The following is a 24,644-nucleotide window of genomic DNA, read 5'->3' on the forward strand; positions in this document are numbered from 1 at the left end:
GTAACAAATTAATGTCACTGTTCAAGCAAAAAGCTAAGGCAAATAAGATAACAGGCAAAGTATTCCTGTACTTATGATAATTCTGAAAGATGAAGAGTCCATTTACACTCTGAATTTTCTGATACAAAAATTATGGCTGTTATTCATTTAAACTACTGGGAAGACAACTCTCAACAGAGCTGAACAGTTGAGTGAGAAGAGGTTGAGTTGGTTTTGCTTGCATTTATGGAGATGCCTCCTACTCTGCTCCCCCCACTTCCCACAGCCCTCAATGCCTTATTTCCATTGCCTGTCAGTTTTAGCAATCCACTGTACCTTTCAAATTTCTGCAACACATTCAGTGCCCTTTTGGTGCTCAAAATACTTTCAAAGGTGATGTCCATGAAAATCCTTAATTGATCCTGAAGAAGAGCAAATAATTCTTCATCAGAGAATTCCAAAACATGCACACCTCAAAAATGTCAGGTATTATTTGAGAGGATTTATCACTCAATATATTAGAAAAGCTAATTTGTTTATGTGAAACCAATCTCAACAATTATTAATTTTTCCTTTTGAGATCTGCATAATTTCTTTGGTGGCAACTCACATGGAGATAATTTTGTTTTCATAAGGATTCATCAATAAATTAAATTCTTATTTGAATCATAAAACCTACATGAAGATCATTTATCTCTCTGCAAAACTCTTCATAGTCTTGGTCAAAATCAGTCTTCCGCTGATCCAAGAAATTGTAATGCTTACTCTTCATGTTGTCAACAATGCTCTAAACAGTTTCACAGAAAGAGAAAATTATCACAAAAAAAATCTTCTTATCAAACAGACCTACCAAAATATTTAGCACAACAGGCTGTGCACACTCACATTTTACCTTTGCTATTAACTCCCAGCATTTGCTGAGCAATAGAGGCTAACCACTTAAATGACATATTTGCAGGAAACAAGTTGATGTAATGGTCATGAATTTTATTTATATTAAATAATATAAATAAAAATTGACTTCTGTTTTAAGTCAGTTAGAACTGACAGAAAATTTAGACTTTTGCTTTTCATCAAAGACATTTGTTACCTATTAAACATTCTCTCATGCAATGTTGATTTCTATGTAAAAGTTAAGAAAGTTCAACACAGAAAAATATTTTCACATTATTATTTTTTGTGTCTTGAAAACAACTGATTTAATAGATAACCAGACTATTCAAAAGTCATAGTAAGATGTAGCACATCACCAGCCCAGGACTTAGTATTCCTGGCTTCTCTTATACAGCTGCTGTCCACTGAAATGAAAGTACATCTTAATCAGCATCTCCCTTGAGCTGCACACAAAGTTAAAGGATTTCTAATGATTAACTACTGTTCAACAGCCTTGTAGTTTACCACAGTACAACCACAAAGCTCAGCATATCCTCAGCACAGCAGGCTTTCACCATTTTATCATAAGTCAACTGAACTTAAGTTTCATCTCATTGCTGTAAATAAAAATTCCATCTTTTCCTCTAACAAATGGCAAATCCTAGATACAGACTAAGTGGTAAAGCATAAAGAACTGCAAATTAGTAACTTCCTATTGTAAAAAATTTTCAAGTCACATAAGTTATGGTCTGTGTCAAACACTTCAGTACATCAATTTTTGTCACTGTTAAAATACAGTCACTTTTCTGCCGTTAATATATGCTATCCAGAACCTTCCACATAGCATTTTTTGTCTAAGCATATATAATTTCCTCTTATCCTCAGCAAACAAAATTGACTTCAGAGTAGCTGAGTCTCACACAAAGTTCTTACTTTAGGACTTGGGTGCTGCAATGGATAATGAGGTGCATCTGCACAGAGTTTGCAGACTGCAGCACAGTCTGGGCTAATGGTCACAGGCAGCTTTTCAAACACAAATGCCTAAAATAAACGAGATTCCTGTGTTCCAGCCTACCAAAATAGTACCTTTAATGCATGATCTGAAAACTCTCAGCAACTCAGGTTGTTGAGAAGCCTGGTGGCACAGCTCTAGAGAGCAGTTCTTGGAAGTATAATTTAGAGCAGTCCACACCTGTCCTGCCCATGTGGAAAACTTTTGGACCAAACTGTCCTTCCAGCTGTGCCCTGGTTGACTCTCAGAATACTACAGAAGAGAACAAAGCAGAAAGCTGGCTACTGTGATGGATGTATTCAAGGAATCCAAAGCCCAGACTGCAAGAGGGAGTAAATCAAATCAAGAAGGACCATAGGATACTCCAGTTTTGCCCTATAGTTCTTTAACTAAAGCAAAGTGATTGACTCATGACCATAATGAAAAGACAAAGGACAGGGTAAATCAGACTAGAACATCACATTTGCCTGTACAGCCATGGTCCATATGTGATCTCTAAAAGCAATCTATAAAGTCCACACATTGAATACTTTTGATTTAATATTTACAACTGCTATAATTATGATACTGCACTACTAAAGATCTATGATAAAGTAAGCTGACTCAGGTTCAATAAAAGTAGGGAAGAGTCTACTTGGTAGAATGGCAGAAAGAAGGAAAGAAAAGAACATGATTTAGCATATTGATATTCTTAGAATAGCTTCTTGTTGTTCAGGGATAACTTCTACTAAAAAAAAAGGATCAAAATACTGCATAGTAATGCTAACAAGCAGAGAGATTTTGCTGTTACAAAAGAAAGAAGTCTAAACTTGAAGAGCTTCACAAAGCAAACCAGTGAAATCCTTTTTCTTCCTCTCTTAGACTAAAGTTAGCCATTTGTGAACTAAATTGTTCTTCCTTCCTAAAAAAGAAAGCTGATGATTGTTAGAATACAGGTTTTAAGTAAACTTTATCTGTTTTTCTGGAATCGAACTCACTATTTTTTTAATGAAACAAAATAAATCTGAGTCCAAGATTTTTTTTTTTTTTTTTGGGGGGGGGTTGTTTGCTTTGGTTCTCTTTTAGTTACTTCTATCAAGAAATCAAATTTATATTTGTTTTTACTTATGCAGCATAGAAATGTGGCTTGTTTAACCCTGAGCTGCAATGACAATCTGACTGCAGCACGAACCCATATGGCAATGGAGCCTCAGTGGCAGGCACTGATCAGCTACGCCTGGAATAATGGGCAAAAAATGAAGACAGACTGCAATTCCAGTCACAGTACACTCTCACAGATAGCCCAACATTTGCAGAGACAGAAATGCTGGACTTCTCACTCTTACTCCTGATCATAGCACAAAATCATGACCCCAGCTACTCCTGTTACAAAGTCCCCCCACCTTATTGCTTTTGTCAAACAACTTTAATTTTAGCATACCTCTTTCACATATTGACTTGCACTTTTTAACCTTGTCTGTTCACTTCCCCAGAAATCACATACTTAAATTGCTATTACCCTGTAATTTTAGTACAATTTAAGAGTTAATTTTTCTCTTGATAACAACTTCTCGTTTTCATAATTATTTATTTAAGGTTCAAGTTAGACTGACACAATACTCAAAATCTACTGTGTACCTCATATTTTGTGATCATTCCTTCCAATCCTTCTATCTTAGATTCCTTTAGAACAGAGTAGGTCTTCACAGTATTGAAAACATCTATTATCTTTACCAGGCGACGATGAAATGCTTCAAATTTTCCAAATATATACATCTCACTAAAATCAAACTGTCTTCCAGCAGGATTTTGTTCCAAATTCTCTTTTATCTTGTAAAAGCAATTTTGATACTCCTTAAAACAAATAATTTTAAAAAAGAATTTCAAGCATATAACAAAAGGCATTGTCTTTAGTGAGAAAAAATATTTACACAGTCAGGTATTATCCTAACTTGATAGCAAGTAGAAGATTCATCAACAAACAATCATGAGCACTATAAAGACAGTAACAGAATTTGCCTCTGAAAACTAACCCAGCAATAGCACTAAAGGATCACACATTTCATTAAATGAATGAACAACACAAATATGTATTTGTACGCATCCTTAGCTGCCATGAAATTACGTTCTCTCTTTTTTATAGCAGGATTTGATATGTTAACTGAATAACCAAGCTGACAACATAGATTTCAGTTTCCAGAGACTGAAAATGATCACGGCACTGAGTAGTTTTATTGAGTAATGATGGTTCAAAAATCACTTTTGAGAACAGAACCCCTTCTGAAATTAGAAGGCTGCTCCACAGCATTTTCCAGTTTTTATTCTGCTTTCTTAACTGGGCACAAACCTTACTCCAAACATATTTAAATTATATTCTTCCCAAAGTCAGATTACATAGTTAACAGATTTTCTCAAAAGTTTCTTTTAATAGTAGCTTTCTTTATAATATAATGTTCATTATTTTTATCACATTTATGTACAAATAATCTTGCTTGGAGATATCAACACAAAGGGTCCAGGTTTTCCTAAGTTTTCACTGATTTGAATTTTAAGTTTTAATCTATTTTTTTTTCTGAAAGCTCCTGGAACAGATAAGACTCAAAAACCTAATCTTTCAACATATTTTTTTGCAGCAACCAAATAATTTGATATATCTTTAGAGAAATACATAAATGTAGTACTCATTGCTGATGGTAAGATGTCACAAATTTACACTAACTTGTGCTAGAACTATGAAACATTTGTTCCTTCAGAAACTGTTAGGATAATGTTCTAGTCTCCCAAGCATAACTTAAGGAATCAAAAATTAATACTGGAGGAAGCCTACTATGAAGCTCCTGATATGTACAGGGAGGTCATCAAAGAGACAGAGTTAGGCTCTTCTTCACGGTAACAGAAGCCATGATGCAAAGGGCATAAATTGAATCATCTGACTGGATATAAGGAGAGAATTTTTCACCCTAAGGAGAGTCAAACAGTGAAAGGTTGTTCAGACAGACTATGCGGTATCTCTGTCCTTGAAGGACTTCAAGACAGGACTGGATAAGTGACTGGGCAACCATGTTTGTGTCAAGCTGCCCCTGCTTTTGCTTTAAGCAGAAGGTTGAACTAGATACCTGCTGAGAACACTTCAAGCTGACATGTCCTAAAATACTGTGCTTTCAAGGGAAAAAGTAAAAATAAAATTCCAAAATGGTCACATAAGTGCATTCAAGAAAATAAAGACTATCTTCCTAACAAGTCTACAAAAACTGAACGGCTGAATTCTCCTCAGTTCACAAAACTGCCCTTTCTAAATGTAGACTTTTTCAAACATCTTTGGAACATATTCAGCTCAATTACTCCCTCTGGTTTAATTTCTATTGCACATCCCTCCACATCATGCTAGAAGAAACTTTCTAGACAAACATAGGCATGAAAATCCAAGTAATTCTCTTATAAGAGGCATAGTTAAACTAGATTAAGCATCAAAGCTCTGTTTCCAGAGTATCAACAGATATTGGACTAAATTCCTTTTCAGGCCTAATATAAACATTCCAGTTACAAAGAATGTTTTACAGTCGCCTCATTTTCCTTCACTATAATATTGCTTCCTAATATAAAATAAAGGTTTCCTATTCGCACCTTCCTAAATATATTATATTCTTATATTCTGTTTTTCATACACTCTTCCCACCTACCTGTTTAAGTCTAATAGCTGCTTGTAGCTTTTCCATAACTCTCTCCTGCGGTTGATTCCAGATGGTGGCCGTATCATTGTTTGCAATGTAAGACTTACAAGCTGTAATCATCTGATTGGTCACCTAAAAGCAGTATTAACTTTATGAAAATAATAAACCATTTCAAGATAAAGCAGATTTTGCCATTCTCTCAGTGTCACCACATTCTTCTGACTCCACCAGCCTAACACCTGAAGAATAGCAATATCACATACCAGCCACACAGACAGTCCTCCTTGCAAAATCTAGTCTCCAGAATGTGATACCACCAAAATGTTGTGGATTATCTATGCTCATACTAAACCTAAATACATTGGACCAACCTTGAAATGGCATCAAGGGCTATGAAGTCATAAGACTGCGTCTCTTCTGAAAGCCAAGGTAAAATCAAGAGCCCATGAAAATATAAATATTAAATAATAGACTACCTTCCCAACTCCATTTCCTTCTTAATGCAAACATATGGAAGTTTAAGGACAGTATGAATTTACATAATTGGTTCTACAAAAAAATGTTCATAACAGGAAAAACTCACAACAAAAATCAGTCTATTCACATTAGGGGTAAGATTTAAGTCCGAAAACTTACAACTCCAAATTATAGGCAGTAAGATAAGTCCTAAATTTGAAGCCGTTTACCACTATTTCCAAGTATCTATACATTCAAATAGCAGCATTAAATTGACTGCAGTGCTGCCTCTTCAGTTGCTTGGTCCCTTTGTGTTTTCTCTCTCACTCCAAAAACATCTCAGAAAACAGCCTGTGAAGATTTCCTTTCACACTGAGCACTGACCTTCACAAACAGTGAGGAGATCTTTTCAGATGTGTTGTAATACTGAGAAATACTCTGAATCATTTTAATTGCATTTATTAGTCCTGGAATAGCACCCACCATGGACACCTGGAAAGAAACACACAGTCTGAACTCTACTCAGTACCTCTGCTACCATACATTACCTCAACACCTAATTAATTATTGTAGGAGCATTATGAACATGGTCTTCATAATGTCTCTCCCTCTGTCTCCCTGGGCCCCTCCTGCAGAGCTGCCTGTCCTACTTTACTCCCCAAGCTCTACAATTCAATTTTTTCACTAGAGACTTGGCTTGAAGAATTCCACTCAGCAAGTGAAATTTGATAGAAGTAAAGACCTCTTTGAAGGAGCTCCTTTTCCACAAGAAAGTATGTTTGTATGCTCAGGTGCTAAACCTGATGTAAGCTTGCACATAAAGAGAGCCCAGAAATTGCACTTAAGCCTCATGGCGCCTATGTGAATAAAGAAACAATGAAGAACAGCTTTGCTATAGCACTGACAATAAATAATAAATTATATACAATAATAATAAATAATATACAATAGGTGTCTGGAAAGAGGTGATTGTGTGACTCTTTTGGGTGTAGGAGCCCTGGTTTTGGCAGCTGAGGCAGCTCCTGTATGGAGGCAGATCCAGCCGGTCCCAGAGGCTCCAGCGGCCCCAGCGCAGGGCATGGCTGAGTCCCCTCAGCCACGAGCGGGCTGGCGGGCAAGAGCTCCGGGGAAAGCCTGGGCAAGGCAGGGCAAAACGCTGCCCGGCAGCCAGGGCTGAGCGAGGGCAACCGGGGGAGAAACAGTCCTGCAAGCCCCGAGGGCAGAGTGGGAGGAGGAGGGAAGGACGGAGCCCGACAGGGATAGCCCTGCGGTCTGGGACAGACCCCGGGAGGGCAGGTGTTCCCGTATAGCCCAGGGGAAGGACCCACATCATAGCAAGGAAGACTTTTACAGGAATACAAGCAGCAAAGAGAAGCTGTTACAGGCTGACTACAGACCCCCATCCCCCTTCACTACTTGGAGGGAGGAGAAAGAGAGAAGCAGAATGAAGGGAAGATTCCTAGTGACATAGAGATGTGGTTTTAATTCCCGATTTTGTCACCATCCAAATACATTTTCACAGTCAATAAAGGCACTTTTCCCCAACTAGAGTCTGTTATGCCCATGATTATATTAGGTAAGGCATGGCCCTACCTTTGAAAAATCCATGATTTTTCATACTGTATTCTTATCCCATCCTATTGAAGAAGAGGATTGAGAGGGTGCATGGTGCATAGCCAAGGTTAACCCACCATACTCATTTTAATTCTCCCTACCCTTTGTGGTTTTCAATGAATCTTGTGTACAAGAGAACTGCTTTTTACTAAATACTTTGAAGAAAAGGACCATGTCAAAAGTCTAGCAGTCCTGCCTTCAGCCCATGAATGGGCCAGACAAAGGTTATACAGACAGCTCTTCCTCCTGTCTGAATTCCCCAAGGAATGACAGTTTTACTCTACTGAGAAACAGGTTCTCAAACTTTTACAGGTAAATATGAATAAATTAAAGGGTTTATATTCCATGACTACATGGCTTTCACTCTAAGTGCTACACCATCTCAAAACTAAACATCTCTGAAGCAGGCACCACTTCCTCCTTGGTAAAAACTCACACTGGGACCACAAAGCAGTCCAAGTTTTTTGTAGGTTTGTTCCTTTATAGTAAAAATTTTGCCTTCTCCCATAGCACAGAATCCAGACTCATCATCAGACCAAAGCTTTACAGATACTACAGTATGAAAGTAACAAGTACTTTATTTTAAAACCAGAAATTCCCATTAAGCCACTTTCATTATAACAGCACAAAATCTGAAACTGGAGATGCATATGCCACAGAGTCAGACTATTCTGTGTTGGAAGGGACCCACAAGGATCAGAGTCCAACTACTTAAGTCAATGGCCCACATAGGGGATTGAACCCATGACCTTGGCATTATTACAACCAAGTTTTAACCAACTGAGCTAATCTCAGGGTAAAATGTTCTTTGTGTTATTTCCTAGCTGATACTACATCATACATTCATGTTGGTTGTCTCAAAACATTTATCTTAAGAATTTAAAGTTCTACTTACAGGATCTCTGTCGTATAATGGGTTGTAATATTTTTCCAGATAATATAGATACTTCACATTATCTTTAGCTTCATTTGCTGCATCTGTGATACGAATATCCAATGCTCGCCATTTCTAAGAATAGAAAATTGGAAAAAAAAATAAAACCACACATTTCAGAAAAAATGTTTTGAGATCACTCAGTTGTGTCATTAGCTTTTAAACATATTTGAAAGCACAGATCTATTGCTTCAGAGTCATACTTGTTCACTCAAAATGAGGAAAAGGTCCTTGTTTTCTGGCAGTAACTTGACTGTGAACATATACTTAGTTTAGACCACTCAGCTCAACAAGTTGTCAGTAGTAGTGTCCAGTCAAGCTGCTGTAAAATATATGAATGACAAATATATCACTATGTATTTGTTTCACATCTCTTTTTGATGATCCAAGAGTTTTTGCTTTATTTACTTATTTTTCTGTTTGTGATGAATCTTTAACTTTGTTGTATCAATGAAAGTAGTTATTTCACAGAATATTCTGAGTTAGAACTGTCCATTGAGTCAAACTCTTAAGTGAATGGCCCATACAGGGATTGAACCCACAGCCTTGGTGTTATTAACACCTGCCCTAACCAACTGAGCAAGTCTCAGGGCCACAATCCCACAAGCACTGTAACAACATCAAAAAGAGGTTTAAAAAATAGGGATGGTTTAGGGGGAGGGTGTAATTTTCTTTCATTTATTTCTGTTGTGGGTTTAGTATATTATTGGCCTTTAGACAAAGGGGAATCCCATTCTTCTCCCATAAAATAAACTAGATTTAAACTTTCTCTATTTCTCAGCTTGAGTAGATAAAGACAAAGAAAACAAAAGCCAAAGATGCTTAAATGTTTTCCCCACCAGCACTGTTACATGCATCACCAAATAAACTAGGGTATAAAGAGCATTTTTAGTCTTTGCATCTGTCAAACCTTCAGCAGTTTGGACTTGGCAGCAGTGAGTACTCCAAGCACTGCCTTCACATCTGGGCTCTTCAGCTGCTCCATAAGGTAGTTGAATTTTGACAATTTCTTTTTCCAATAATCAAGCTCTGCTCGTGGTCCAAGGTCATCAGCTTCCTTTCTCACCTGGTCATTTTCTGCAAGAACCTTTTACCATACAGTAATGTTAGTGAGTGATGTTAATATTTTTTATCTGCATGGAGAGCAAGGATTAATTCTATATTTAATGCCCAGTATTACCTAACTGCCACCACCTCACATAAAAGACTTAATTTTGCTTGACCCTTTTATTTCCAAGTTGAAGAGGAGATACTGCTCCTTACATTCCAAGAGCGCTGTTACAGACAATGTTTTCTGCAAATAACTTGCAAAGCACATTTCAAAGTACAGTTGTGACCACTGAGAATAGTGTTCACTCAATTATTGTGTTCTTTTTTCTTTCATTAAGTCCATTAACATCATTACATTCACTTCAACAGTAGTGTGATTACCAAAGACAGCCTAATCTTCCAAAGACATGTTTTTACTAGAAGATGGAAAAGTTCTCAATAATATTCTCATTGAGACGTAAAAGGATATGAAACATACCAACAGTACTTTAAAATAAAGAGGTGGATCACATCCAAATTTGTAAAAAGGAAGCTATAAGACCAACAGGATTAAACCCATCTACCGATATGCAGATATTGCCATATTTCACATTTGCCCAGTGTATCACCTGCTCAATTTGTTTGGTCCATCCTTTCATGCAGACTTCTATTTTTTCAAGAGCATCTATGTTGTTGGCAACCATCAAGTAATCTGAAGGTCCTCTTAGAGTTCTCAGGTTATATGTTTCACATTTCTTCAGATTGACCTAAAGCACAAGTTAAAAAAAAAAAAAAAGAAATGCTCATGAGAAATAGTCCTGGAACTTTAAAACATAAGTGCTTTCTCTGCTTGGTGTTTCCCACTTCCTGTTCCCAGTTCAGTCTAAATGAAATTGGTATGAGTCAGAATTGGACTTCAGAACCTGGAGAATTCACCCACCTGGAAGCTGTGCTGTCATTACCTTTCCTTCAAAAAAGCTGAGTAGAAATCGACAGGTAAAGCAACAGTTTGTCATATATGAATCATTCTCTGTTTAAAAGTGACCACAGCCATTGAAGGGTCAAGCAGTTAATAGCTCTAAAGAACTGGCTCCAGAACAAACAAGGACAGAAGCACTTGCAGAACTGTTAAAGTCACAGATCAGAGTATAACCAGTTTCTGATGACAACAAATGAAAGTGTTAAATTTTTCTCCAGTTTAAAAACTAATTTTTATGAGTAATCTACAACAGCAGTTAATTCAAAAGCTGCAGAGCCAAAGATGTCCTACAGCTATATCAGTTTCCATTTGTCACATGAACATACTACCTTTTCCAACAGACTTTGCTGAGTTCCTGATAGCACACTAACAAATGCTTCCAGGGCATGAAGGAAGTCGTGCTTAATACTGGAAGCTTGTTCAGGTTCACCAAGTTCAATCCAACCGCGGTCCATAGTCTGTAAGGCTGGAATGAAGATTTCTGATATCAAATGCTCAACACTTTTTAATAAGCCGTCTCGATCTATATTCATCATATTAAAAGTTACTTCCTGTAAAAGAAACACGGAGTCTTTCACCAGTACATACTTGTTTAGATATAATTTACATGTATGGTCTCAAAAGTAAAATAATTTTAATATGTTTTTCTAATGGTTTAGTGAGAAATTATTGAAATTTATCATCTTATTATTTAGGACTTGACTAATTACCCTGCTATTATGGATTGTCTTAAATTTTCTTTCTTGGCATCATTTCTTCATCTCAATGATACACTTCAAGTTACTGCCACAAGAAAATGTCAGTTTTTTCATTCCAGTCCTTTATTGTCCTGTTTCATTTAATCTGTGCCCTTTTGCTCATTCCACCATGTCAACAGCTGTCAATTTATGTGCTGAGAGCAAGTACTCCACAGTGAAAATGAATTTTACACAAGATTATGTACAGAGACCATCAGTCACCTACTCTTACCTGATAGATATTCTCAGTTGTGATGGGTTTAGAAAGACCAGATCTAATGAAGAAAACACATACACCAGTTAAAGCAACTTCTTTTCCTTCTGTCACAAATACTTTCTTCTTCTTCACCAAATGAGAGTTCATTTCTGTTCCTGGAAGGTCAAAGTGCTCTATAGATTGAAAAAAAAAAAAAAAGAAAAGCTTAAAACCCATTGATTATTTAATCAAAGAAAAGCTTTCTGCACAAACAGTTCATTCATTATTTGTGGATCTCTGGGTCCCAGTCCCTTGGAGGCACCTCATGGAACTATCCATGGACAGCATGCAGCATTCAGACTCTTCAGGGCACAGTAAGAACTATTTCATCTGGGTTTTACATTTGTACATCAAAAGCCTTTCATTTTTATTAATTTACTTGTTTTCTATTACTTCCAAGGAAAGGTTCCAGCTCAAGATCCTCTTATATGGCTCTATGAGGCAGCTGCAGATAATGCTCCATTGCTTGAAAAAGAAAAATTCAAGAAAAATCAGAATATGTAGTAATGTAGTTTATCTTAAAGGAGCTATTATCAACTGCCTTTCCTTAACAACATGTTTCCTAACATAGAAAAAAAAATAGAAATAGAATGTTCATGGAAACAAGGAAAGAGAGGCTACACAAAATATCTTGTAGGTACCCTTCATGGGATCACCCTCTGCCTGAGCAGAAGTGTTTGCTGATCCAAGTAGGGGTCAGAAAACCAGCTTGTATATGAGATGGCTGTAGTAAGTGCCCTTGCCAACAAGATGCATGTAATACACAAAAAATCACTTAGCTTTATGGATTACTAACTGTTATCATAACTTTGACTTTTGCTTTCCTAGCCTGTGAGCCACAGCCCTAAACAATCAGCACAAATAATTCTTTTCCACCTGCAAAGGTAAAACATACAGCAGAAGTTGTACACTGTGATGGTACTACAAGTAACTTTACACTTACAGATGTGAACAAAGGCAGTCTTCAATCCACCCACTTCATCCCACTGTCTTCTCCTTGACCACATTTTCATTCTTTTTCCTCCTATGTGCATTATCTTTTAGGGACTTGTGCTTATTCATCCAATGCACATGTTGCTGAGAATTTGTTTGCCTCATGGTTTTTATCTACCACTTTCCATATTACCTGCATTTAGCATCACATCCCAAAGGCCAAAGGCTACCACAATCGTACTGTAGGGTATCTGATTGGTTTGGGGGTGGGCAAGGGCAACTCTCATTAGATTTCTAGGCTTTGACCTTTGCCTCACACTCTCTCCATCATATTTTCACCACTTCAGTTCAGGCTTGTTAAAACTGGCTCTGATTTCTAAATCAGTGCCCAAGTTAGTAATTTCATTTACTTTTATTTCTACATGCATTTAAACTTGTTTTATTAAAGTTGCTTGTATCATATTAAACAGTCTTTCCATCCCTTTTAGATATGTACATGCATATATACTGAAAATACATGAAGTATAAATACATATTTGTACATTCATCTCGGTATATTTTATCAACACATTATACAAATATACACAGAGATGTTTACAAAACTCTCTGTGTACTGCCAGGGTAACCAAGTGGGGTGAGCTCCCACAAGTCACAGGCTCTTCAAGCTCACAAAACACTTAGCTAGTCCCAGAAGCAACAGCACTGGCAGCTCTGGGACAGAAGCCACAGGCAAGGGGAGGATGTCCTTGTCACAGGGGTCCTGAGCTGCTTCAGGGAAGTGATAAGAAGGCTTCCCCCAGAAGTGTGGTAACACAGGTGTGCTGAGGAAAGGGATATGTGCAGAAGACACTTCTGAGACAACAGCCCTTCTGCCCATAATTAGGGGTTCACACAGTATTTGTCATGTAACAGGATCACCTGGCAGGATGGCTGTGTGCCAAGATATGTGGATGGCTTCTAGGGCCAACTGGTGGTGTGATTGGAAGAGAGCAGGCAGAGCACCTGTCACTGCTGACCTTGGGTAAAAGTCATTTCTTAAGTATCAAAACCATTTTCCAGGCCCCCAGGCAAGAGTTGGTGAGCTCACCTTGCTGCTTCACACTAGCAATATGCAGAAGTGCACTGATAAGCTTCAGTAATTTTATCAGTCCTCATTTCACAAGCAGGGATCGATGCCCCAGTATGACCAAACTAGACTTGCTTTAAGTCCTAGTTTATATTGGTTGCTTTTTCCTTGCACATTTGCTCAGCACAACCATAACATGTCGCAGGAGAACCTAAGTTGCTTTACCTGTATCCATTACCTCCACATCTTGATAGTAGAACATCAGATGACGCAGACCTCCAGGAGCCAGGAATCTGTCAATGCGCTCTATCTGTTTGAAATCATGTTGAGATCATAATATATAGCATTGCCACTATGGAAAGTTTAACTTGCTCAGAGTTTTAATAAATGTCTGACAAACACCACTTCATCATTACTCAACAATAAAATCCTATCAGGCCCAGTTACTACTCCTCAAAAAATAATTGGGTTGCCGGTTCCTTTAGAAACGCACACCTACTTAATTGAAACATTTCAATATTTTCATGTAGAACAGAATTAAATATAGCCAAATCATGTTTCAGTTTACTGAAACCACTCACTGTAGATGCTGTGTATTCTCTCAACCCGAGGGCACAAGACATTTCTTCACTTACTGAAGCACAGCAGCACCTCACTGAAGTACCTCACCCATGTTATTCTGACTGCTATTGAGCTAACTGAAAGCAGAAAACACATAGTTGCAATTATTCCATAACAACTTTTTGTGGCACTAGTGCTATGGCTTATTTAACAAGGTAGTGTTCAGTCAAAGGCTGGACTTGGCGGTCTTTTGCAATCTTGATTCTACGATTCATATCATAGTACCAGAGGAAGCCTCAGGACAATTTCACAGTTCTCCATCAATCCAAGGCAGCTATAAAGCATGACTGAAGCATGCATTGGAAGTGCACTCCACAGATTCCATGTATAGGCCATACAGGCTGAGGAAGAAACTTAATTACTCGATGCTAGTATGCAGATCCATGTTTCAGCACTTGAAATCCTGGCCTAATCCATTATTTTTTATAGATCTAAGAATCACTGTTTCAAGTAGTCCCTAACTACATAGCTATCTTCAGCAGAAAAAGCTTCTTCAAGTTCATCTTCAAAAACATTTGCTCACCCCATTTGTGCTTCCCAGTGCACAAAAAAGACTAAAAGATCACCAGCAGTAAGAAGAAAGCTGCAATTACCCCCTCATCCATTAACAACAGGCCTCAGTTACACCAGGATGTCATAAACTGCTATTCCAAAAAAATCTTGGCTGAGCCCTCCAAGATGAGGTCAAAACAAGTATTACATTTTTCTCTTTCCAAGTATAGCAACTGCCAATATTTTCTGCATCTGACAGCTATTCTCAGGCAATGTAGTTTGCCAAGAAACCTGTTTAGAAATAGAATGCACAAAGGCTGAAACAAATTCTGCTTTTTAACATGCACGACCATATTCTGCACAGTTGATTTGGTTATATCACATGGTATCACAGAAATGTTGGAAGGGACCTCTGGGAGATCTCAAGCCCAGCCTTCTATTATTAACAGTTCAGGTCATCCACAGCTTTTCCTAGGCTGAGTGTCAGAAATTACAAGGATAGAAATTCCACAACTGACTTGAAGTCATGCTGCATGATTCCCATGCTGCATTACCCTGCTGGTAAAGAAGGGTCCCTTAATGGCCATTTTGCAAGCTGTGGCTCTGTCTTCGTTGTTATCACCTGTAGCCACTGAGAATAATTCAGCTCTGTCACCTTTGCAACTACTTTTCAAGAACTACAGGCTACTATTTGACTGCCACTCAATTGCTCCTTCTTTCTCATCTCACACTTCACATGCCCTACATCCCTGTCTGTATTCATAGTCTTCCACTGGACTTCCTTCATTTTATCAACAACAGTAGCACTGAAATGGAATGCAGAAATTGAAGGTACAGAGATGAAAAGAGAATACTAGAGAAAAACAAAAATAAACCCCAAACACAACCATGTTTATTTTAGTGTAAAGAAGTAAAACAAGATCTACTTCCTGGCTACCTAGGTTTAAAAAAACCCATGTAGTCATTCAGATCACATAAGCCATTCTATTTTGTCAAGTAGTTTCCACCTATTTAATTTGCTAAACTAGATTGCAATGCAGTCTCACAAATGTTCTCGACAGCCTTATAGAAACAATGGCTTGCAACCTGCTGTGCACAGGACTCTTGAATCTATATATGCTGTACATTCAAGGACTGGGAGACTTCACACTGTGGTTCCACTATGACATGCAGTCACAGGTTTCACCATATTATCTATAACCATTGGAAAGCAGAAATTCTAATCCATTTATAAACGAATATTTTTACAGTAGGTCCTGGAAGCAAGAGTGCTTTTGTTCAACTTAATTACAAAATGCTGAAAAATAATTTTTCAGTAAGAAAACTACAGTAATCTCTGACACCAAGGCTGACAACTATCTCACCAAGTATTTAATGCCAATATCAATTCTAAAGATTACCTGGTTACCATCAAGGATAGCATCTTCGACTTCTGCTTTATCCAGATTCACACAAGAGGCGACAGTGTCTAGTAAGTAATGATGCCTGCCATCCAGCCCAGCACGTTTAGCCTCCCTCTCTTCCTTTAGCTTTTGCTGTTATAAAAACACAAAGTGGACAATGAAAAAGTCACAATATATTTTGAATACAAAGATAAAGTAAGCTTTAAAATTTATTTTAAAAAATAAAGACCTACATTCTTGCACACTTGTGATTTATGTTTGTATGACACTCAAATGAAAATTTTAGAACCTGCCTGTGCTATGATTTTTCAGTTGGATTCTGGTGTTCTATTTTCAGATATATCAAAACATTTCTATCATAAATAATGTTGTACAAAACACTAATTTGTTGAAAGGCTCTGTAGGAAAAGAAATGTATTTTATCTGTATGGCTCCATTATTCTGCAAGTCGACTTCAACACCCTAAGTCTTTAGTCTCAGGTTTTCAGTCTAGTCACGTATAACCATCAAGTCAAGACGGGATTCTGACCCATCTTTGTTTTTCATGGAAGATATTGTAAGCATTCTCTAATAAAGACAGATGCTGCTGGAGGAAGCTAGGGTTTTATACATTATCTCTTTAATATAATGAGAAGTAAAACAAACCACAAGCCTCAAGATACACAAATGTTTACAAATGTGCTTAACTATGGCTATGATACCATACTTCAAGCAGTATGCCTACTCTTCTAATTAAATTGAATTCCCATATGTAACACACCTCATTACATTATAGACAAAATAGCCTTCTGGAATAGTTACTGGTATTATTGTGCTTTCAGATTACAAGATTTAATATCATTTCATTTTCAAAAGAAATCTAGAATTATGTTTCATTGGTGGTAAATTCAATCCTTATTTCCCCAGTGATCATGAGAAAACTAGTAACTCTATAAAGTATGCACAAGTGATTTATCCACTAGCTTTTGCAGAGCCAATAGGACCTGCATAATGTACTTTATACCCTTATGTAAATATCTTTCCTACTTTCTGAAAGAATGTTCAAATATTTGGTCAACTTGTAATTACTAGCATGCCTTCATAAATGCTGAATACATTAGAAATATTTTTCCATGTAAAAGACAAATACACAAACCCTGCCCTTTACACAGATATATTTGAAGAACACAGTATCAGACTAATTTGTACATGTCTCTTATGCTATTTTACTTCCTTCATCTCCTAACATGGTCTCCAGTGAATAGTCATCACAGGATTCACCTCTCCTGTATGTTTTTAAATATGAGTAAAAATTTTATTCCTAGTTAAACATGCAAAAAACAACCATTTCTGGGTGAATCAGTTTCATTCACACTAGATGATAACAGTAGAATCCTCAAAACTCTCATTCTGGTAATTTGAATACAACTGATAATGCATCCTTAATAGAAAAAAATACAACCAATACTCTACCAATTAAGTTTCTATTTAATCCAGGAAAAAGCCTATTCTTTTCTTTAAATTACAGAAACCACTTTTGTACTCCACTTGTGTCTCCACCATAGAACTCAAAATATTTTGCTACACAAAATTCATCTTGCACTGATTATTACCAATTCCATCTATACAGATAATTTTGATATGTTCATAGCCTCCATTTCTTCTGCAAGTTGCTCTAAGTAGACTGAAATCACGAAGACCTTCTTCTCAAACTGAGCAGTTATACCCTGAGGTTTGTTTCCAGGTTTTTTAATGTTTTCCAATCCCTTAATTGCTGTATCTCAAGGTGTATAACAAATATATTAACTACAGTGTATAGTTGTTCATGCAGCATTGGACAATATTTGATGTCTAAGTCCCGTAACAAGAGTACTCACTTATATGTCACAAAACTTTAAAACTCTAATTAACTTAAATTATTTAATGAGCCATACCTAAAGAAAACAGGAAAGAATTAACTAAATGGTAAAGCTATACCTTCATGAAGATTAGCACATGGGCTTGCATTTATTACATGTCACTTCTGGAAGGCATTTGCTTTGATATGGTGGATATCTCCATAACTAAGGCAAGTTTCACACCTTTTTTCCCTGATAGTTGCTACAGTGCAATTCAAGAATACACCATGCCTGTCATGCTTCCGTATTTTGATGATCTGCCATTTCTGCAGACTTCTCTTCCTGCTTAAATGAAGTGTTGCTCAATCACAAACACTCATATCAGTTGTCGCACTCATCAGAAGAGACTTCTGCATCACTTTTAGGACCAGAAAAATAGAAGAAACCTAATTTCAGTGCTTTCAATAGCACATAATCCATTTAAATATATAAAAACCCTCAGAAACCAGACTGGAAACTGTCTTCCAGTCTAGCTTCTGAGCTTCCCTTTGCATACTACAAGAGGAATAAATTTTAAGATATTCTTTACTTAGGATTAGGAATCTCAGAGAGTGAATTACAAGAAAACATTGAGCTTTCTAGTTCTTATTCTTCCCTTCTCCCCTTTAGCTACACTCACATCTTACTTCCAACCAGTATAGTGGTCACAGCCTAGGAGTTTTGTATATTTTACATCCTGCAGGATTCACTACAGAAGTACATAGGCCTAAACAGCATCTATACAAAAAATACCCAAGAATAGGCAGTTTTATGTAATTCACAATTTCATAGCACACTGAAAGAGCAAGGTTGGAACATGGAAGGACACTAAAACACACAAGCTATCATTTATGTAGGTAATATTGAAATTGCTGTTACATGCAGTAACATGCATGCAAACCCTGAAAAGTATCAGCAGCCATTCTGATCAAAGTCATAATCTATGTCTTTTCCCAATGTCCCATGATGTAAGAGGATCCAGAAGGAGCACTATTTAGAAGAGATAATCACTGCCTCACTCAGCTATCTGGAAGGATTGTCCAGGTTTATATATGGCACAGTCTTACCTCAGTTTTCCATTTAAAGAACAAACAAGTAACACAGCCAAGTTTAGTTTTGGGTTTCTTTTACCACTCTTAGTTACAAAGGTACAAAAGGTGATATGACACAGTTCCACAACAGATACAAGTCAAAGCTAAAATAATTAACTAAAAAGTCCTCTTTGATGGTTAGTACAGTTATAACAAGTAGCTTATTTTATGTTACATAAAACTTTAAAATTCCTAATACCTAAATACCAACAATTTGGCACAGGAAGTTAATTTCAACAGATATCTTCTCCTGTAACAAGATAAAAGGGAGATAGCTAAATCCCTCTTAACATATGTACCTAAACCATAACTATTTCACTACCAATCTGAAGCAACAAATGGGGAATAAGTTGAAATCCTAAAAAAAAAGAAAGTTTTCTAACTGCTACAGGAGTATAAGTATATATATTTAAGCAGCAGGTACTAAAAGAGCACAAGTCAGAGACTCCAGGGGTCCTTCCTTGGGAAACAACCAGCTCAGAAACCAGATACTGACTATCACCAGTTTCTCTGTTACAGACTGTAATTGTCAAGTGTCTCCAGATACCCTGAAAAGAGTTAGCGTGAATGTTATTTAGCATGCAAGTCATAACTACACAAGATAAAACTTTTTCTCAACAAAATTTATCCAGCAAATGACGCATTTTGTTGTCAGAATACTGTGCATTGCTGAATTTAGACATGCTCAAATCAAAGTCTAATGGATGAACATTAGTTTACTGAGAAGCTCAACAGTGACAGAGTCAAAAAGTAAGAAGGTTCGCTTGTTAATTTACTGTCTTATCCAAGACTGGTTTAACCAATGTGGAATTCCTCTGTCTCCTTTAACTTGCTAATGTTTATATCGTATAAGCCTTGCTCATGAATTTCGCTGCAAAGGTAAACTGCAAATCGTTTTCCACCTTTTCAAGCACCCTGAGTTTTCAGCAGACAAACACTTTTATTTTCTCTTTCTAAAAACATCCATACCCTAAAAAATTCAGGCAGTCCCCTTAGCTGACTCTTCAACCTCAAACATCAGAGCTCTGTGCATTTGTTATCACACTGCATTAACTCAGGAGCAGTTTGCTCAAATAACCAGTTTTTGAAATTAGTCTAAGGAACTTAATGACTTCTATGTTTTGGCTTTTTTCTCAATACTCAGTATTGTCTTCCAAATTCTATTCCCACATTACAAATATGGGAAGAGTGAAGTTACACTTCTATTTTCCTGGGTGGTAGAGCCCACCTGTTTTGGCAACCTGTTTTGCTGCCAGATCTAACATCAAACTCTTTACTGTACTAACATAACATTTGTGAAATTATACCATTACCAGACCCTTGCAACAATCTGGGCAAGTACCACTAATCAAATGCACAAACGTCTTCCAATGCAAATTTGCCTTTAAAAAACAATTGTGCCACTAACATCATCCACTTCTACCTTTTTTAAAACATATTTTTCTACATCCTCTTGCCCTCAGTTCACACCTTGATTCTAATTACATAGTTACTAGTCTAGACCTAGTCCAAAATTCAGTTTTCCTTACCTTTATCACTCTGCCAATGCTCCGTTTCCACAATCGCTTTCTTCCAGCTCTAAACATTGTACTATTCAGTATAAGTATCAAGTACTATTTTTCAGCAACAAGCCCTAAACCATGGAGCAAGCTTCTAGATTCATCATTTTGCACTCTTCCCCCAACCTTTTGTTTCTACTTGTTTCATTCCTTTTCCATAAGGACACCAAGATAACTCTGGAAAACAGAGTAAGGACCTAAAAAGCCAGGAACTATTAACCTTATCTCTGTATTTAAAATTCAGTTCTTACGTGCATTCAAATTGCTTGAAAACTAAATTGCACTACTTTAGAAATGAGAGGTCTCTAAGCACCAGCCTTTACTGCCTATAGATTAGGCATTGAAAGTTCCTGCTACCAACTACAGTGTTGTTAAGGTGATACTGTTTACATACAAACACGGCTGGATACAATTCATCATGCTCAAGGGCAACATAACTATTTGCAGAAGTCAATTTTATAACTACTTGCCTGATTTGTGTTTAGCTTTCTTAAGTAATCCTCATGTCAACAGACATCATTGTTTTCTTGTCACAGATGACTGTTTGAATATATAGCAACAACATTCAAGCAACTTTTACCTACAGAATAAATTATGGCGTTTTCTACTCATATTTTTTATACAAGTACGTTCAGTCTCACTTATTTTTCAGTCATACAATGGTTGCCTAATACAGCAATTTTTCATCAGCAAGGAATATTGAGTTTTTTCTTCTTAAAATAGCCTTTATTTTTTCCAATTCAGTGGCAGAATACAATCTGATCTGCTCTTGAAAATGCCAAGAAAAACAAAATAATTATCCAATATTAGGAACAAGAAAAACAAGACATTTTTACAGCTATTTCTGACTTAAAAAGCCCCTAAATATTTCTGCTTCCACTAATATCCATGTGAATAACGTCTAAAATCACTTGACAACCTTAGCGTTGCTAAAAATTGCATGAATAAAAACCATTTTCCCCACATTTTCTGATTTCTCTACACAATTTTCCCCACATACTAGAGTCAAAGCCATTTGTGCATTCATGTTTAAAGACTGAAAAATTGCATTTAGTTTAAAAGTAAACCTTCATAGTTTCCTCTGACCCTTTACAGCATACTCTTTGAAATTTAAAATGCTATTAAATATTACACATATAGTTAATTTCTGGATATATTCAAACCACTGAGGAATTGATTATTTACATTCTCTTGAAATTAATCGAGAGGAGAGCCACTAAGGTGATCACAGCACTGGAATAGCTTTCCTGTGAAGACAGTATGAGAGAGTTGGTGCTGTTATGCCTGGAAAAGACAAGGCACCAGGGAGACCTTTTAGCACCTTCCAGTTTCTAAAGGGGGCCTGAAAGAAGGCTGAAGGGATCTTTCACAAGGACATGTAGTGATGGGACAAAGGGCAATGACTTAAAACTGAAGGAGGGTGGGTTTAGATCAGATATTAGGAAGAAACTCGTTATTGTGAGGGTGATCACGTACTGAAATGGGTTGCCCAGAGAAGTTGTGGATGCCACATTCCTGAAGGTGTTCAAAGGCCAGGCTAGATGGGGCTCTGAACAACCTGCTCTAGTGGAAGGTAGCCCTGCCCCTGATAGGAGTGGCTCAGAACTAGCTGCTCTTAAAATTTCTTCCAACAATAACCATTCTATGACTCTATACTTCTTCGCATGACATATGTGATTTATAATGTAAAAACAGCCCAACAGACTTAACTTTGCTATGCAGCAATAAAAGCTGAAAATAAGGAAGGAAAACCCTTAAATAAATCTCTCAGAGCCATCTAGGAATCATGAAGGTTTTTCATAAAATAAAGTCATAGCAAATAACTTAGAGAATCACAAAGTTAGGAGAATTTAAAGAGATATCCGAAAGTCATCTAGTCCAGTCTTTTGCTCAAAGCAAGCCCAGTTACAGTGGGTTGCTTAGAGATGCTTGCAATTGAGTGTTGAATATCTGTAAGGAGAGATTCCACAACCTCTTGGACACTATAACAGATTCTAACTGAAATCTTTCATGTTCCAGCTTGTGTACATTGGTTCTTATTACCATACACCTTCAAGAGTTCTCTTTTCACTCTACCCTCCCATTAGAAAGTTTTCTTCCTGGAGTTCAACAAGTACAGTTTTCTCAGTATCTTCTCATACATCACACACTCTGGCCTCCTGTACATCTTGCTGACCTACTGCTGAACTCGCTTTGTCAATCTGCTGGCTATTTCAGCCCTGTCTGTGATCAGCATTCTTTGCTGTGACATGCATTACTGGCTCCCATTCAACTTGGTGATGAAAAAACCCCTTCAATTCTTCTCCCTAAACCTGATATGTAGCAAGTTGAATACTGGCGTGCACTGTTATACAAGGTTATTCCATCCTAACTGCAGGACTTAGCTTTTTCATTTATTGAATTTCTTGAGATTCTTTTCAGTCCATTTCTCAAACCTGTTCATGTTTATTTGAATAGCAGCTCTTCCCTACACATACCATCCTCTCCCCATCAGCAGCAGCCTTGCAGAGAGCCAGCTCTGTTGCATCATTCACATCATCTATGAACATTAAACAGTACTAGCATTTGATTCAATCCATGAGGGACATAAATAGCAACTGCCCAGTAGTTGGACTGCTTGAAGCCTCTTTGCCTAGACAATTTTCTACCCAAAAATGAGCACATGGTTTTTCAGTCCATATATCAGCAGTTTGACATGATTGGACACCATGTCTAACACCTTGCTAGAGTCACCACTGCTCTTTTCCCCTTGTCTGCATAGCCATCCAGCTCACCATGGAAGGCAATCAAGCTGATGGTAAAGAATTTGACACAGGTAAATGATGGCTGTTTGCAATCATTTTCTTGGCCCTTCATGTGCCGTATAATTGTTCCCAAGGCAGTTTGTCCCATAACCTCAACAGGGCCTGAGGTGCAGCTGACTGGAGTGTCATTCCTTGGATCTTCCCTTTTCTCCTCTTTGAAGACAGGTGTGACATTTCCTCCCTTTTCCAGTCACTAGGAACCTCCTCAGATCATCATGGCCTTTCAAGATGAGATGGGCCAACTCATGAAAACTGAGCTTAAAAAGGCACTGAAAACTTCAGCCTTTCCCATGTTCCTTAGTCCCCTGTTCAGCTGAGCAGTGGGCCTACATTTTCTTGTGCTGCCAGCGTACTTTAGAAATGACATTGTGATTTCCCTTCACCCTCCTCACAAGTTTGAACTCCAGCTGAGCTTTAGCTTCTTAACTCTGTCTCTGGAAACTCAGGCATTGTCTCTACAATCCTTTCTGGGTGGCCCATCCCAGATCCTGTTTCATCCCAAACTTCTAGGGAAGATGGCATGTTTGAGTTCAGACAGGGTCTCCATGTTCATTCATGTTGGCCTTGTACAAGGCTCCCTCCTCTTACTTCTGCACATTGAATGTCTGTATTCCAATAACGCTACTCTTGTAAGTCAAGCAGTTTTCTTCATCCCTATTACCCTGTAGCGATCCTTCATGGGATCCCTCCAAGCAGATTCCCTGAAGTCTAAGACTGTGACACTTCAGGTCATCTTGATCACTTCTTTCAGTGCTTTCAGTCCACAATCTCATGACCTGCAGAGCCAAGTCTTCTCTCAATATCTTCAAGGTTTTTTTCCAAGCTTTTTTTAATTTGTGAATGGCAAGCCCAGCAGAGCATCTCTGTCACCTCATTTATCATTGGCAAAAAGAAAATCTCCAAACTCAAGAAATCTCAGTCATTTAAGTAACTTGGAAAGGCACATTTTTACATTAATTAAAGGCTGCAAAAATTAAAATTCCTTGCAATCATGACAGGGAGTATTCTAACCCATGGAGTGGGCCCATATATATGTTAATATCAAATAATCTCAAATCCTTAACTTACACAGAAAACTGCAGCTGTACTATATCCTCAGTCAGAACCTTTTAAGTAGGTTATGCCTATAGCACTGGATAATACAATGATACTCATTAGAGTCATCCAAAGACTGTTGACATTTATGAAATTCAACTTCCTGTGATCTTCCATCTCATTAACTGTTAAAACGGAAAATTGAAAATAACTAACTAGTTGAAACAGTACTTAACTGCCACCATCAAGTCACTACTGTCCTAAA

The 24,644-nt window shown here is 37.4% G+C and overlaps 1 protein-coding gene across 1 annotated transcript in view; it reads right to left on the reverse strand.

Annotated features, from left to right (window-relative positions):
- The window catches only part of DNAH5 (dynein axonemal heavy chain 5), a 117,369-nt gene extending 93,973 nt beyond the window's left edge, over positions 1-23,396 (reverse strand). The window contains exons 1-14 of the mRNA XM_071554231.1: positions 23,315-23,396; positions 23,018-23,079; positions 16,032-16,166; positions 13,744-13,828; positions 11,496-11,653; positions 10,856-11,077; positions 10,177-10,314; positions 9,429-9,605; positions 8,480-8,593; positions 6,355-6,462; positions 5,524-5,646; positions 3,482-3,697; positions 659-766; positions 316-401 (exon numbers count right to left, since the gene is read on the reverse strand). Coding sequence (XP_071410332.1) covers positions 316-401; positions 659-766; positions 3,482-3,697; positions 5,524-5,646; positions 6,355-6,462; positions 8,480-8,593; positions 9,429-9,605; positions 10,177-10,314; positions 10,856-11,077; positions 11,496-11,653; positions 13,744-13,828; positions 16,032-16,166; positions 23,018-23,079; positions 23,315-23,396 — 1,814 coding nt within the window. The remainder of the gene's footprint in view (positions 1-315; positions 402-658; positions 767-3,481; positions 3,698-5,523; positions 5,647-6,354; positions 6,463-8,479; positions 8,594-9,428; positions 9,606-10,176; positions 10,315-10,855; positions 11,078-11,495; positions 11,654-13,743; positions 13,829-16,031; positions 16,167-23,017; positions 23,080-23,314) is intronic.
- Positions 23,397-24,644: the final 1,248 nt, after the last annotated feature.

Source organism: Pithys albifrons, chromosome 4 (assembly GCF_047495875.1).
Source record: "Pithys albifrons albifrons isolate INPA30051 chromosome 4, PitAlb_v1, whole genome shotgun sequence".
NCBI lineage: Eukaryota > Metazoa > Chordata > Aves > Passeriformes > Thamnophilidae > Pithys > Pithys albifrons.